Source organism: Wolffia australiana, chromosome 13, assembly GCF_029677425.1.
Source record: "Wolffia australiana isolate 7733 chromosome 13, ASM2967742v1".
Lineage (NCBI taxonomy): Eukaryota > Viridiplantae > Streptophyta > Magnoliopsida > Alismatales > Araceae > Wolffia > Wolffia australiana.
The window spans coordinates 9,637,983-9,654,335 of NC_135847.1; the positions used below are offsets into that span (position 1 = coordinate 9,637,983).

At 37.9% G+C, this 16,353-nt stretch overlaps 3 protein-coding genes across 3 annotated transcripts in view; 1 reads left to right on the forward strand and 2 right to left on the reverse strand.

The window, feature by feature from the left end:
• Positions 1 to 16,353, reverse strand: part of LOC144711509 (ribulose-phosphate 3-epimerase, cytoplasmic isoform-like) — a 73,428-nt gene that overhangs the window by 7,623 nt on the left and 49,452 nt on the right. The window lies entirely within an intron of this gene.
• On the forward strand, positions 1,385 to 5,220 carry LOC144711167 (uncharacterized protein At3g27210-like). The gene is made up of 3 exons (XM_078585090.1): positions 1,385 to 1,591; positions 1,975 to 2,052; positions 4,844 to 5,220. Exons 1-3 carry the CDS (start codon positions 1,525 to 1,527, stop codon positions 4,969 to 4,971), a joined length of 273 nt encoding a protein of 90 aa, XP_078441216.1. The 5' UTR covers positions 1,385 to 1,524; the 3' UTR covers positions 4,972 to 5,220.
• LOC144711166 (nuclear pore complex protein) lies at positions 6,708 to 11,442 on the reverse strand. The gene is made up of 9 exons (XM_078585089.1): positions 11,020 to 11,442; positions 10,139 to 10,192; positions 9,994 to 10,053; positions 9,812 to 9,922; positions 8,403 to 8,468; positions 8,239 to 8,325; positions 8,057 to 8,158; positions 7,410 to 7,559; positions 6,708 to 6,980 (listed from the first exon to the last, which is right to left on the reverse strand). The coding sequence occupies exons 1-9, from the start codon at positions 11,365 to 11,367 to the stop codon at positions 6,852 to 6,854; spliced, it is 1,107 nt and encodes a 368-aa protein (XP_078441215.1). The 5' UTR covers positions 11,368 to 11,442; the 3' UTR covers positions 6,708 to 6,851.

Genomic DNA, 16,353 nt, shown 5'->3' on the forward strand with positions numbered 1-16,353 from the left:
GTTTTCGTTAATTAAGAGCCCAAATTGGGACGGAGATAAATACGTTGCCATTAAGACAATACGATCCATCTATTTATCTTTATATCTATCAATCATCAATATTCATCTCTGGCATTGAATCGATCTCTCTTTTTTTCCTTATACTTATCTTTCTTTCTATATCTCTTTGTTTTTTATCTATCAATGCATGATGTAACTATTTATCTATGTAAACATCCATCAATCAGTTCATCCGTTCGTATGTCTTTATTTATATCTCTCTTTGTTTTCTATCAATGCATGATGCATTATCCATAGATGTAAATATCCATCAATCTATCCATACATCAACTCATATATCTTTGTTTCTATCTCTCTTTTTCTATCTATCAGTGCATGATGTATCTATATATAGATGTAAACATCCATCAATCTTTCCATCCGTTCGTATGTCTTTATTTATATCTCTCTTTGTTTTCTATCAATGCATGATGCGTCTATCCATAGATGTAAATATACATCCATTTATATAACTTTATTTTTATATCTTCTTGTTTTCGATCTATCAATGCATGAGGCCTCTATAAATAGATTAAAATATCGATCTATCCATCCATCCTTTCATATATCTTTCTCTCCATATTTGTTTGTTTTTTATCTATCAGCGCATGATGGATCTATAAATGTAAATATCTATCAACCGATCCATCCATCCATCCATTCATATATCTTACCTTGTATCTCACTTGGTTTTCTATCTGTCGATGTTTGATGCATAACTCTATAGATATCAGTATGCATCAATCTATCCATCCATGGATCAATCCAACCAGTAATCGATTTATCTATCTCTCTATCCTATCTATGTATCGTCACCGATTTCTTGTCCAAAATTATTCAATATCATCAAATGCTCTCTCCCAACCCTCGATGTTAACACAACTGGGATTCTCTCTCTCTCTATCCCTCTCTCTTTCTATCTAGCTCTCTCTGTCCCTCTCTCTCAATATCTCTCTCTGTCCCTCTCCCTTTCTTTATATATATATGTATATCTCTATCCCTCTCCCTTTCTCTCTCATCTCTCTCTTTCTCTCTATCTCTCTCTCTCTGTCCCTCTCCCTTTCTCTATAAATATATATATATATCTGTCCCACTCCCTTTTTCTACATCTCTCTCTCTTTCTCTCTATCTCTATCTATCTATTTTTCTATCTCTCTCTCTCTTTGTTTTCTATCTATCAATGCATGATGCGTCTATCCATTCATGCATCAATCCGACCAGCAATCGATTTATCTATCTCTCCATCGTTTCTAGCTGTCAACACCGATTTCTTGTCTTTTCTATAATCATTTAATAAAATCAGAATGATCTTTCTCCATCCTCGATCTAAACGCACTTGAATTCTCTCTCTCTCTCTCTCCCTTCTTTCTCTCTCTTCTTTCTCTTTCTTTCTCTCTCTGTGTATCTCTCAGAAGCGGTCAAAAGTCCAGAGAGAGAAAGAGGTTTCGCTGTTAGTGAGGTGTTCTTGTTTACAGAGCGTCAGACATGGGCTCCTGCCTTTCGTCTCGCAAAGCGACTGCTCCTTTGCCCGCCTCGGAAAAGATCGAAAACGGTGCAGACCACGTTATTTACTCTCAATTTTCATTTACTATTCATACTGTCATCGTTTTCCATCCTTTTTCCACACTTTCTCTCTTCAAATGATGATCATGAAACACAAAAAAATCCAATTTTTTTCCTCCAAGGGACTGATGAATTGAATTAGCGTTCTGATTATTTAGTAAGAGTGGATATTTGAGTTTTCCACTTAAATTGTGCAAATATTCCGTTTTTTAAGTCATTCTTGGAGGAAGGAATGATCTGTTGGAAAATGGAAGTGGGTTTTATGGAATTTCGTTGAATTATGATGCTGGATTCTTTCCAGAAAGTTTTTAGCCAGATTCTATATTTTTAATTTGATTCGCGCCAATAGGAATTGTTAATACTGGATTGCAGATAATGGTGAGATCTTCTTCGATTCAAGGCCCTGGCTGGACTCCGACTGTGAGAGCGATTTCTTCAGCATCAGAGGAGGTAAACTCATCTTTCTCTCTCTATCTCTCTCTATCTCTCTCTGTCCCTGAATTGCTCTCTCGTCCTCTCTCAAACTCCCGCAGTCTCTTTCTTAAACTCTCTCAGTCTCCCTCTCTCTCTATTAAACTCTCTCTCCCTCAAACTTCTTGTCAAGTTCCCTCACTGCATCGCTATCGAACTATCTTCATCTCTCTCTCAAACTCTCTTGCTACATCGCTCTCCAATTCTTTTCATCTGTATCTCATCAAACCCTCTCGTTTCATCGCTCTCTAACTCTCTTAATCTCTCTCTCTCTCATCAAATTCTCTCGTTTCATCGCTCTCAAACTCTCTCTTAATCTCTCTCGATCTCTCTCTCATCAAACTCTCTCGCTTCATCTCTCTCAATCTCGCTCTCATCAAAATCTCTCGCTTCATCTCTCACATCAAACTCTCTCGATTCATCTGTCTCAGTCTCTCTCATCAAATTTTCTCGCTTCATCTCTCTCAATCTCTCTCATCAAACTCTCTCGCTTCATCGCTCTCAATCTCCCTCATCAAACTCTCTCGCTTCATCTCTCTCAATCTCCTTCATCAAACTTTCTCGCTTCATCTCTCTCAATCTCTCTCTCATCAAACTCTCTCGCTTCATCTCTCTCAATCTCTCTCTCATCAAACTCTCTCGCTTCATCTCTCTCAATCTCACTCACCAAACTCTCTCGCTTTATCGCTCTCAATCTCTCTTATCAAAATTTCTCTTTATCTCTCTCACATCGCTCGCAAACTCTCTCGTCATCTCTCTCTCATCAAACTCTCTCACCTCGATCACTCTCAAACTTTCACTTCATCTCTCTCTCACAAAACTCTCTCGCTCCAATCGCTCTCAAAATCTCTTTTCATCTCTCTGATCAAACTAGATCTTCATCTCCCTATCAAACTCTATCGCTTTAATCTCTCTCAAAATCTCTCTTCATCTCCCTTTCAAACTCGTATCGCTTCAATCTCTCTCTAAATCTCTCTTCATTTAACTCTCGCTCAACATATTTGCCGTCTTAATCTCTCTCTCGTTCTCTCTCGCACCCATTATCTATCTCTCTCTCAAAATCTCGCCGAAGTCGCTCCTTAATCTCTCTCTTTCTATCTCAAATGTTTTTTCTCTCTCTGTGACTGTGATAGAGATTTCTTCAACATAGCACTCTTTCGATATATATCTCTCTCTCTCAAATCACTTTCTGTCCCTTTTTTTTTAAAGGGTTAATAGCACATCCCAAACTTTTTCAAAAATCTGAGATATATCCCAAACTATTTTTTTGGCACGGTATATCCCAAGCTATTTTTTTGGCACGGTATATCCTAAACTCTCTAAGTAGACTCCGACATATCCATGTTATGAGGTGTAATCCATCGTGGTTGCCAGGTGGATTTCTGGCCAGATTTTGACCTGGGCGGAATCCACCTGGCAGGCACGATGGATTCCACGTCATAACCGGGATTAACCCTTTTCTCTCTCTATCCTCGATCAAACCTAGTTGAGAGAGAGCGAGAGAGCAAGAGAGAGAGGCGCTCTAGAGAGAGAGAGAGGCGTTCTAGAGAGAGAGGCTTTCAATGTCGATATTTGCTTTTAGATAAGAGAGAGAGAGGCATCTTATAGAGAGAGAGACGTTCTCTCTCTCTCTAGAACGCCTCTCTCTCTCTTATCGAAAAGCAAATATCGACATTGAACGCCTCTCTCTCTCTAGAACGTCTCTCTCTCTCTCTAGAATGCCTCTCTCTCTCTCTCGCTCTCTCTCTCTCTCTAGAGCACCTCTCTCTCTCTTGCTCTCTCTCTCTCTCTCAACTAGGTTTGATTGAGGATAGAGAGAGAAAAGGGTTAATACCCGTTATGACGTGGAATCCATCGTGCCTGCCAGGTGGATTCCGCCCAGGTCAAAATCTGGCCGGAAATCCACCTGGCAACGACGATGGATTACACCTCATAACATGGATATGTCGGAGTCTACTTAAAGAGTTTGGGATATCTGTGCCAAAAAAATAGTTTGGGATATATCTAAGGTTTTTGAAAAAGTTAGGGACATTTCGTGCTATTAACCATTTTTTTAATCACTTTCTGTCTCTTACTCTACCTCGCTATCTCTCTCTCAAAGTCAATATATCACTCCAATGCTCTGTGCAATCTCTTCTCCTCTCTCAATCTCTTTATCTCTCTTTCTTTCCATCTCCTCTCTCAAAATCATTCTCTCTCCTTCAAAATCCCTATTTACTCCCTCTCCCAATCTCTTTATCGCTTTTTCCCTCTCTTTCTCTCAAAAATCATTCTCTCTTAATCTTTCTACCTAAATCTCTCCTTCAAAATCACTATATTTACCCTCTCTCTCAAAATTATTTCTCTCAATCTTTCTACCTAAATCTCTCCTTCAAAATCAGTATTTCTCTCCCTCTCAACCTCTTTATCCCTCTTAATCATTCTACTCAAATCTATCTCCTTCAAAATTACTGTCTCCCCCTCTGAGTCTCTCTCTATCTCTTAAAATCACAATCTCTCTCCTTCTCTCAACATCTTTATTTCTCTCTCTACCTTACAATCAATATCTCCCTCCCAAAATCTGTCTCACCCTATTTTCTTTCTCCTTCTCTACCTCTCTTTCTCTCACAAAATCAGCATCTCACTTAATCTTTCTCCTTCAACCTCTCTGCTCTCTCTAAACCATTATCTCTATATCAATACTTCTCTTAAATTTTCTCTCTCCAATGGAGAGAGATTTCTTCAGCTTAAAAAACTAACCTCTCTCTATCTCTACATACCTGTCTTGTAGACTTCACTCCATCTTTCAGCAGCTCCCCAGACCTTCAAGTGGCTATGCAGTCGAGTCCCCTTGTTGAAAGCCTCCCCGACGGGCAGTCGCCAAGGAAGAAGCTTGGCGAGTTCTTCCACAACAAGTAGTCTTCCCAGCTTTAATCCAACCGTGAATACACTTTGAATGGAAAATTGGATCAGCAGCGTGCCGAAAAAGGAAAGATGACAACAACCCAGTAGAACCTGACTCTTTTTCTCCTAAACCAAAACAGAAATTGTAGAAGAGCGAGAGAGAGAGAGAAAGATCATGAGGTTAGCAGATTTGGGCTAGATCAGACCCTTGAGTGTTTGTTAATTTGATCATAATAAAGGCCTCTAACAATGTGAATAACTGGATTTTTTGGCGCAATCAAGTAAAGAAAGAATGAAAGAACTTGAGGTTACCAGATATGGGCTAGATCAGACCCTTGAGTGGTTGTTGCTTTGAACATAATAAAGGCCACTAATAATGTGAATAGCTGGATTTCTCTGCGCAATCAAGTAGAGATAAAAACAAAGAAATAAAGAACATGAGGTTACCAGATATGGGCTACATCAGACCCTTGAGATGTTGCTGTTTCAAAGAAAATAAAGGCCACTAACAATGCGAATAACTGGATTTTCAGGACAATCCAGTAGATAATTAAAGAAAATGAGGTTGCCAGCTATGGACTTGATCAGATCTTTGAGTGATTTCTATGTTGAAGAAAATAAAGGCCACTAACAGCGTGAATAACTGAATTTTTCGGTGCAATCCAGAAGAGGCAGACATAAATAAAGAAAGAAAGAAAGAACACGAGGGTGGTAGATATGGACTAGATCAGACCTTGATTGAATTGCCAAAGTCGATCACTCATGCAGCCTTTAATGATTATCCGATTGGCCTAGTTAATAGACTGTCTTGGACAGATCATGATCTGACCAAGTCAGCCAATCCATGGTCTACCTCTTTCTTTCCAGCAGAGAGGGATGATGGTGATGGCAAAGGAGGTTTTAACCTACTCATCAATGAACTATGCCGCTTGATCTGGCTGATCAAAAGTTTAAGACGAACTCTAAGTTTTGCAAGCGACAAAGATGATTAAAAGGCATGGAAATGGTGGACTGAACTTGGCTAGCCGTGTGATGAACTTAAACCCAAGTTTCCAGAGATGAACTTGGCTAGCCGTGTGATGGTTGCTCTTCTGTGCAAAGTAAAAGCCACTAAAAAACAAAATAACTTGAATTTTTTGGCAGTAAAGTAACCAAATTTGGAGATTTTGGAATGGCCAAAGATGATTCAAAGGCCTGGAAATACCACCAGAGAACGGTTTCCAGATATTGACTCGGCCACCCCCAGAGAACGGTTGCTGCAAACAAGGCTATTAAAAAGTCACTAAATTAACTTTGAGTGTGACCCAGTGATGATAAAGATACTATTTTTGGAAGGTATCGAATGGATCGTGGTGAGTAGAGAAAGAAAAGGAAGAACACAGGGTTTTAGGAGATGTACTTGGCTAGCATCGTGAATGGTTATAGTTTTGAACAAAACAAAGGCCACTGCACAATTGGCGCGATCCAGTACTAAATTTCTAATTTTTGGATAGTTTTGGTAGTCCCCTCGATGATTCAGAGGCTAGGAATGATAGATAGAGAGAGAAAGACAAAGAACACAGGATTCTCGGAGATGGAATCAACAATCCCCTTGAATGGCTGCGTTTTAAGCAAAACAACCGCCATGACGTAACCAGAACTTGAAGGCCACCCAGTTTGTAACTTACCACTCTTGGTTGGTTTTCCAAATACACATGATTACTCAGATACCCGGAATGATGGGTCTAGAGAAGGAACAGTAGACCCCTCAATGGTGAGCAAAACAAAGCTCATTAGAAAGTAATTTCAAATTTAAGAGCGACCCAGTCGTAAAGATACCCTTTTTTAGAAACTTTTAAGAGCACATGATGATCCAAAGCCCAGATAATTGTGGGCATCACGCAAGAATCACATGACTAGGCCCTACCGTTGGTGCCATCTTCAACCATGTCAGTATCTCTGGACAAGATAATATCCATGTCTCTAGTATCTCGCTTGAGAACATTGACCAGCCTGGATATTGCCTCAGTCTGCCGTTGAAGAACCTGGTAAAAGTCAGAAGAATAGTTACTTTGAAAGATTAAAAGTCGAATAAAGATAGTAATGATTACGAATGAAGTTATAAAATATGTTGAATGACATTGCATTTTATGTTCTTTTTCTTTTCTTACTTTTATGTCCTTTTTCCTATGCTTCGTTGTAGCTCCCTATATATGTATCTCCTTTCAAGAAACCTATCAAGGAGGTTTTATTTCTCTCTTTTCCCTCAACTTTCTCTCTCTAATCGAAGCTCCTCTCTCCCACCCTCTCTGAGCTTCTTCAAAATATATTCATTCTAGATATGACTGAAAAGGAATATCTTGATGTATCAATTGAGTGACACGATCAATTGGGGGACCAGAAACTTCTCTTTTGTGAAATGCGTTTTTAAAAGACGAATGAAAGGATGGTTTATAACAGTAGATAAGACTAACCTCTTGCAGGTCTGCAAGACTCTGTTCTTCTATTTTCATGGAATTTGGCAGAGATATGGATCCCCCAACAATGCCTGCATTTGCGTGGGTTCGAGAGACAGAGAGCAGCCCTTGTATTTTTCTGGGAATCTCTGCCCCGGGTTTTTTCAACTGAAGATAAAAATCCATTAATCATTAATAGAAACAGAGAGAGAGAGAGATGAACTGACAGAACATATTTCTTCAAGTGTAAACATAAAGAAAGAGACAGAAAGCAGTAGAGTTTATGACAGTAATTATATTTATACGATAAAGGATATGAAACAATGGACAGACTGAGGTAGGAGAATGAAAAATAAAGAAAGGAGAAAGAGATAGGCGGAAATAACTTCTAGAAGTGTAGAAGAATTTAAGATGACGAAAAAAGAAAGCTAAAGAGATAGAGAGAGAGAACTATCTCGAAATGTGTGAGAATCTAAGATGAAGAGGCAATGAGAGAGACAGAGACAGGTGAACAGACAGATCATATTTGTTCAAAAATGAAACAATAAATATAAATACAAGAAGAGCATTGAAGGTGACTAAATTTATTAATACATTGAAAAGAAAAAAGGATTGATCGATGTAGAACGAGAATATAAAATGAAGACAGATGTAGAAAGGGATACCTGTCTTGAAATATTAGATAATTTCTCGGCTAAATCAGCTTCATCTTTCATCAATGGCATGCGAAATCCCTTCCCTTCCAATGCTTCAACTATTCTCATCACCTGTGTACAGATGGAACAGCAAAAAAAGCGTTTTTACAGATCTTCCTAAGATAACAGAAGTTGTCAGATTTGTAACTTACCCTCAATAAGCGTCGCCTAAGTTCTTGTTCCTTAAGCTTCATCCTCTGAATCCAAGGAAGCGTATCAGCCTGGAAATGTCTCTGAAGCTGAAAACAAAGAGAGAACTGTCTTCAAATCCTGCCATAAAAATATATTTGCAGGAAAAGTGAGAGAAAATCCCCACCATTTTCACATTAGCTTGGGTCATCTGCAATCGCTCTGAGTCAGAAACCATAACTTCGTCCTGAAGCTGCAGCAGAAAAATATATTTCCATAACTTCGTCTTTCATATACAATTTGATAAAGTTTTGCAGATGGAACATATCGAAAGATTTAAAAAAGAAACCATCTGCCTGTGCCCACAAGATTTTTGACAAAAAAACGATTCAAAATATTTTTCAAAAATTTTGACCAGTTCATCCTAATCTCTATTAAACGGCAGAAGGGGCGAATGTTCTTATTTTTTACCAGAAGGATTTCAAGAAGATCAATTCAATATCATAAAACTTGATGTAGGTTTTTTAGTTGGGCTAGAGAAGGACTGAGGAATTCGTAGAAACAACTAGAAGTATATAAAGCTATATTGTGACAAGAATTCTAGAAGCTTCTGTTTATTTTCAAATAAGGAAGTATCAAAGAAGAAGTTAAAGAATAGGAAGGAGGTAAGGATCATAGTGGAAGAAAGAAAAGTAATACCACGAGCAGAACCACATGAGAAATAAAGAAGTAACAAACTTCCTACTGAGGAAGGGAAGTATAAAGGAGGAGGCTAGGCATATGATGAGCGAATCAGGCGGGAAATCGGCATTCTGAGGGGAATGGTGCAGGAGCAAGCTGTATTCGGCGACAAACTCTGCAGACGGCAAACATGCAAACAGAACAGGATCTATGGAAATCAAACGAGGCAATGCATCACTAACTACTCAACTAAGTAATATTCTTAAAGTTGTCCTTGGGATTTGGGGACTCAATCAGCTTCTTCCTTAGCCTATGACTACGAGTTTCTTACATTGTAATGACCTTGGAAGTAAAGTCGAACAGTTTCGTTCTCCATCCAAAGCCCTAGATCAGGAACCAGGCATCGCTGTAGGGGAGCAGGATTTAAATGTTTCTATGAATGAAACTCTTTTGAAGGAAAGAGAGAGAGGGTGAGCGATAGAGGAAAATATATAACATTAAAAGGGCAACAAGCCTGGATCTCCCTTGTTTCAATTCAACAACTTCTAAATGGCCCTATTCGGGGAATTCTTGCTTTAGACAACTGGCCTTTCAAATCAACCATCAGAAACAATAAAGAGGGAAGTATAAATTATCAATTGTTTTCGTTCAAATTGATTTTTAAAAAGATCAAATGTTCACGTTAATGTTAAAACGTAAAATCACAAAGGAAACATTAGGAGGAGTATTTTATGGAATTTGTGCACTACGAAATGTGCATGAGATTTAATACTGTAATAAAGAAAAAAAACAGACATCATTACCCCTTCTAGAGAAGATGAGCAGCCATCGAAACGCAATTTTTCAGCAATGACAAAGAAAGACAATAGTTTAAAAAGCCACATCAAAAACAAGTTTTCTCCTCTATAAGGGTACCTTAATACGATCAGAGAGGTCCTTGAAACCCTGGACAAGCTGAGGCCACAACCTCTCCCTATCTGCACTCTCCATTCCCTCCAGCTTTCCCATCGCTTCTGCCCACATGATCTGAAAAGCCAACCACAACCTCCAGTGTCAATTATTAAGTTCCAATACCATATCACCCGAAGAGAACTCACATCCGAAGTTGCCAAAGGCTTCACTCTTGCAGAAGGATCTGTAACGCTGAAGAGTAAATGCTACAACGGTATAGAGCATTAGCTAAGTCACAATCCGAGGTCAAATGGTGTATCCAAAAGATAATGGAAGACAAGTGAAACAAACCCGGAAAGAGTATTTAGGGTTCGAAGGGTCATCTCTGTAAGCGTCCACGATAGCCTGCACCAGGGAATTGGTTAAGACTGAAGCACTAACAAATTGTGCTAAAAGCTATAGATGATAGCTAAGGCGCTACTTTTGTTCTTTAACTATTAGCAGGGTGGTGTTGTCTTCAACACCCCTCCTGAATTCCTGTGTTACGGTTGAGACAACAACTCAAACCATCGACGGATTGCACTAAAAGCTGCAGCCGATATCAAGGGAGCTACTTATCCTCGAAATCTAATATCAGTGGGTTGTTGTCGTCAACATTACCCCTCAACACCTGTTCAATGGCCGATTGCATCATGCCAACAATTCGAACCCTCAACCTGAGATCTGAGATCTGATACCATGTTAAGATTCAAGAGGTTACCAGTTGCGCTAAAAAGCTATAGCTGATATGGCTGGGGCGCAAATTTTCTTCTTAAATTATAATCGTCTGGGTGTCATCTAGATCATTCTCCACCAAATACCTGCAACTAAGGCTTAATGTGTCTGCCTACGAATCAAACCCTCGACTGTGTTAAGATTCAAGTGAGAACCCACTGCGCCAAAATCTATATCTGATAGCAAGGGTGCTACTTTCACTCTTTATGATAAGATTCAAGGCCATGCCAACTATTTTAAATGATATAGCTGATCGCAAGGGCGCTACTTTTCCTCTTCATCTATCACAAGTTGGGTGATCTTCGACATGATCCAAGGCTAAATATTTCTTCAAAAATAATGATTCAAGGCCAAAGATTTCTTCAAAAAGAATGATCAAGACCAAAGATTTCTTCAAAAAGAATGATTCAAGGCCAAAGAAATCACATAATCTAGGGTTTTGGCGGGTCAATTCGAACCTGAACATCACGATCGGCGAGAGGAAGGGGAAGCGGCGCAACAGGAGCCATCTGGGTTGTGAGCTGCGACCCAAAAGGCGCAGAAGAAGGCTGCTGAAACCCAAATCCCGGCTGCTGCGGTTGCTGCTGCTGCAAGGGAGTGAATGGCGACGGCTGCGGCGTTTGAGAGAAGGGAGAGGGAGAGGGGAAGAGGGAAGAACCAAACGCGGCGCCGCTTGTGGCGAAGGACGGCGTCGATGGAGTGCCGAATGCCGGGGTTGAGGACGACGCGCCGAAGCCCGCCGCTCCGAACGCCGGCGTTGATGGCGTCGCGCCGAAGGCTGGCGTCGCCGCGGGCGTGCCGAACATCGTCTCTCGCTTCTGCTTGCTCTGCTCTTTCCTTGGCCAAGGTTTGGAAATGGAGGGAAGCCCCTCGTTAAAAGAAATTTCTATTTATGATCTACTCTTTCTTTGCACTTTGTTTGTGATCTAGTCTTTCTTTATACTTTCTTTGTGATCTAGTCTTTCTTTATACTTTGTTTGTGATCTAGTCTTTGTACTTTTTTTGTAATCCAGTCTATATTTGTACTTGGTTTGTGATCCAGTCTTTATTTCTACTTTCTTTGTAATCCAGTATTTCTTAGTAGTTTATATATGTTATATTCTTTCTTTGTACTTTGTTTGTGATCCAGTATTTCTTTGTGCTTTGTTTGTGATCTAGTCTTCCTTTGTACTTTGTTTGTGATCTAGTCTTTCTTTGTACTTTGTTTGTGATCTAGTCTTTCTTTATACTTTGTTTGTGATCTAGTCTTTATTTGTACTTTCTTTGTAATCCAGTATTTCTTAGTAGTTTATTTATGTTCTACTCTTTCTTTGTGCTTTGTTTGTGATCCAGTCTTTCTTTGTACCTTTTTTATGATCTAGTCTTTCTTTGCACTTTGTTTGTGATCTAGTCTTTCTTTGCACTTTGTTTGTGATCTAGTCTTTCTTTGCACTTTGTTTGTGATATTGTCTTTCTTGGTTTCTTAGTTTGCATATTGTGAATTGACTTCGTCACGTGACCTCAGAACCTCGTGACCGTGCTTCGAGCGCTCAATGACGAAATGAGGACTACTATGAATTGTCTTTCACTGGATGACGAGACGATGACGAGTTTGCCATTAATTTTTTTTTGTACTACTGACCTCATGATCACTCGTCATCGTTCTCTTGTCACCTTCTCAGTACTTACCCTCACAGATGACGAGACGATGACGAGTTTGGCATTAATTTTTTTTTTTGTACTACTGACCTCATCACCACTCGTCATCGTTAGCTTGTCACTTTCTCAGTACTTACCCTCACAGATGACAAGACGATGATGAGTTTATTATTAATATTCTTTTGTACTACTGACCTCGGACAACTCGTCATCGTTGTCTTGTCACTTTCTCAGTATTTACCCTCACAAATGATGAGAAGATTACGAGTTTGCCATTAACATTCTTTTGTACTACTGACCTTGTGACCACCTATCATCGTTCTCTTGTCACTTAATACTTATTCTCACAGATAATTATTAAAATTTAGTTATTTTTAATATTTACTTTTTCAGATGACAGGGATGATGCCAAAGCTAGTGATATGTGGCTAGGATAACAATTTCGTCATCATCATTTGTATATGAAGGATAAGTCATTGTTGCCAAACAGTATAACTGTTTTTGTCTATAAATGGGATGGGCCAACAAGTCTAATTCAAGCCCCATTAGCAGCATTGATATTCCATTGTCCTTGTTTTCTGCATCAGACAAATTATGATGACATCTAGACCATTTTTCAAAGATTTGAGAGCAGATGATATGGAGATGGTGTGTTGCAGAGGTAAATGAGAGTGAATCATATAAAACATACTAAATTTTGATGCATTTCAAGTGTTTTGTACAGGATAATTTGTAGACCTAAACAGAGTAAACTGTTAGGGGTACACCAAGATGGCACACGAGTGCTAAGTCTATAAAAGTTGCTCATTGAAACTTCTGAATGATGTAGTGGAAGGTATGGCATTTTGTACTTGAGTCACTAAATCAGTTTTCATAGTTATTTTAACTCATCTTATGAGCAAGGATGATAGGGGTTGAGGTTGTTGAGATTGAAAGATAATGGCAACTTCTTTGCCATTATTATCACGCCAAAAATAAATGATATTGATATTGATAACTTGTCATTCCTCCTTAATCCTCGTCATTGACAACCACCACTTGTGAAAGATTACTGAAAATATATTCCACATGTCTTTTTGTATTCATTTATAAATTATGTTCATGATAAGGCATGTACAATGTTAATGAATGAAAATGATATCATAATACAATGATCACTTGTCTTTAAACTTCTGTTCTAAATACTTGAATTCAAAGTATACTTGAGAGGGACATTAGAATACTAAGAAATAGCCGTATTTTTATGTATCATTCATATGATCAGTATGGATCCTCCTTTGTCCATTAGTGTCAAGACATTAAGGTTATATAGTGTTTTGGGAAAAGAGTTCACTAAATTGAGTTATATATATCCTTTAATGGTATCATAAATGTAAAAAAGTTTATTAATATCACTAATCTATAAGTTGTCCTCACATTTGAGACACTGAATATGATAGACATTTTGTGGTCTTCAAACCAATCACACTTTTGTATAAAATCCAAGTTCATTATAATGAATGTTTCTTGATTATCATTGTCATGTTATGTTTATAACAAAATCCTTGCGTACAATGCCTTTAGGTGTGCGCTTTAATTACAAAGGTCATGATACACAGATCATAAGTATTTAAGCATGTGTTTTGAATATGTCCATTCCAAATCTACTTGAGAAGGATATCAAAATATCTCTATAAGAGAATACTACACTAGATTAGATAAATTAAGAAGTACACCACGGTGATTAAGTTGTCTGAATGAGATTGTGTCTACCCTTGTATAAGAGGAAATTGATTCGAGAAAGAAGATGCATTAAATCGCTGGTTAAAGTAGTGGAGATATGAAAGAAGACATCCTATATTGATAAGGCATTAGGGGTTTATGGATTAGTTCTAAGTAGTATGTTGGATTAGATATTGATGGTTAACCATACCCTATGTCATTCAAGAGTCTCACGCAGGTGAATGATTATACATGTACATCGACAAATGAAGGTAAAGGCTCAATGAGAGTTCGATCATTACTCAATATCTTCTAGAGCAAGAAGTGTAACTTGGCACCTCATGAGTTGAAAATTAAATATATAAGTTTTGTTAAATTGGTATAAAATCAATCAATATATATGTTTATGTAGTTTAATAGTAAGGTTTTTAAATAAATATAATTAGGCCAATTAACTTTTTAAGTAGACTGATACATGGGCTTCAAGGGTCACATGCATAAGGTCAATAGATGTTTGTATATTTATAATAGAATGTTCTAAATTATGTATGACTAGAGGGGGGCACACATTTCAGGTCCCATGCTAGCTATATGTGGGTGCCCCATGTCTTCTCCGGTTCGCAAAGTATAGTAAAATATTAGTTTAAAGCCATGATTTACATGAAACGACAATCATTCTCACATCACAAGACTTTAAAATGGAATCATAACATACCTTAAAACTTATTGATCGTATCACCTGAGATGCTTAAGTAAACATCTCCAATATCTTCACTACCCTCGTCTAGAAAAATCTTTCTCCTAGAGTCCATCTCCTATCATAGCAAGGCATACAATCCTGTCTTCATTACTCAATCAATATGTTAGTTACTAACTGATCGAGTGCCAAGCTACCCCTCATACTCTAGAATGTATAAAATATTAAATAAACTGTCTTCGAACTTTTACCACCATGGATTGGCATTGATAAGACGTAAATTATGGGGTTAATTTAATAAAGTTACACCTTTATGCATTAAAATGAATATAAATGTGTGTTATCAATATTTAAATTACTAAACCTTTGTTTAGATTGGTATTCTGATTTTTGGGGTTCAATTGGATTTTAATAATTTTCCTGACATTGAATCCTTTAATAACTTAATTTTTTTATTTAGAATACATTTTTTATTAACTTTTTGAACTTATATTCAGAGAGATATGGATTTTATAAGTCAATATATATATATATATTATATTTTTATGACTAAGTATTTATTTTCTAGTGATTTATTAATATATTTTTTAGCTTCAATATGCGCCCGTCATGTGTCGTCATTCGATTCGTCGAATGGAGACCAATCACAAGCATCCACAATTATCAGGTTTGATAATCATTGCTAACATATGCAATTATGGCATCGCATATTGTGATGCCAATGTGCCAAATCATTATCTAACATTCTATCCATTTTCATCTGTAAGAGTGATATGGACCAATGGAAATAAATGCCCAATTTAAATCACAAGAAATATGATACGAGAATTGAGAAAGAGAGGAATAAAGAAGAGGAAAAAGAAGTCAACAGTTGTGGTGGTACACGTAACCCCGTGATTGATTGAAAGAAAAAGGACGTTGATGCGACATACTGACACATGTGCTGCATAAGGTAATAATACGGAATATTCTCCTTTTTTGATGTGAATGACATGTGTCAATGTGTCATTAAAAAAAGGGAATATTTTGAAGTGGTGTCCAGCGACACGCCGCCCTGTTGCAATATTCAAGACGAGAATTAAAGTGATATTTTATATTTTCGTCTGTAGGTACACGTGGCGATTTTGAAGTGTGTGACCATGGAAGATGAGACAATCACATGATCAATAAATTATCAGACAAAGGGATAGATTAACCAAAAATGGAAAAAAGAGGAATCATTAGCACTGATGACAAGGAGAGAAAAATGAACGGATAGGATGATCCAAAGATATGATTTAGCTACAATTTTCAAGGTCGCTTTGTGTCCCCTCCTATTTACATCCATTCCCTGATTTATAAATAGAGGTGTGGATCACTATCACACTCATCCATTTCAATTGCTTTCGACTCATGTGGACTGATTGAAATATAATGAGTTTTTGAGATCCATTAACTGTGTTCTTGGTGCCAGGAGTGTGCTGAAAGATGCAACATAGAAGAGGGGGAGCTTACCTACACATGCAAATTGCCATGACCTTGGCAGAACATAATGGTTTACTCTAAGCATCTTTACTTTACATTGTTCTTTCTCGACATCGTCGGTTGTTTAGTTTGCTTTCACCACACATCTCGCCATTCTATCTTTACCATACATCCTCCAAATCACATCTTACCACCTTCATACTATCATCATACTGTTAACTTGCTCATTAATTATCATATCCGACTCTTTCTCTACCCTACTCCCATCACACATTGCATCATAGTTATTTCA

What these genes read in the sequence shown, in the direction of transcription:
- LOC144711167 (XM_078585090.1), top strand. Translation starts at nt 1,525, where the DNA reads ATGGGCTCCTGCCTTTCGTCTCGCAAAGCGACTGCTCCTTTGCCCGCC. An exon ending in CTCGGAAAAGATCGAAAACG is followed by an intron (nt 1,592 to 1,974) that starts GTGCAGACCACG and finishes ACTGGATTGCAG; the next exon opens with ATAATGGTGAGATCTTCTTC. An exon ending in TTTCTTCAGCATCAGAGGAG is followed by an intron (nt 2,053 to 4,843) that starts GTAAACTCATCT and finishes CCTGTCTTGTAG; the next exon opens with ACTTCACTCCATCTTTCAGC.
- LOC144711166 (XM_078585089.1), bottom strand. Translation starts at nt 11,367, where the DNA reads ATGTTCGGCACGCCCGCGGCGACGCCAGCCTTCGGCGCGACGCCATCA. An exon ending in TATCTAATATTTCAAGACAG is followed by an intron (nt 7,560 to 8,056) that starts GTATCCCTTTCT and finishes TTTTATCTTCAG; the next exon opens with TTGAAAAAACCCGGGGCAGA. An exon ending in GTCTTGCAGACCTGCAAGAG is followed by an intron (nt 6,981 to 7,409) that starts GTTAGTCTTATC and finishes GACTTTTACCAG; the next exon opens with GTTCTTCAACGGCAGACTGA.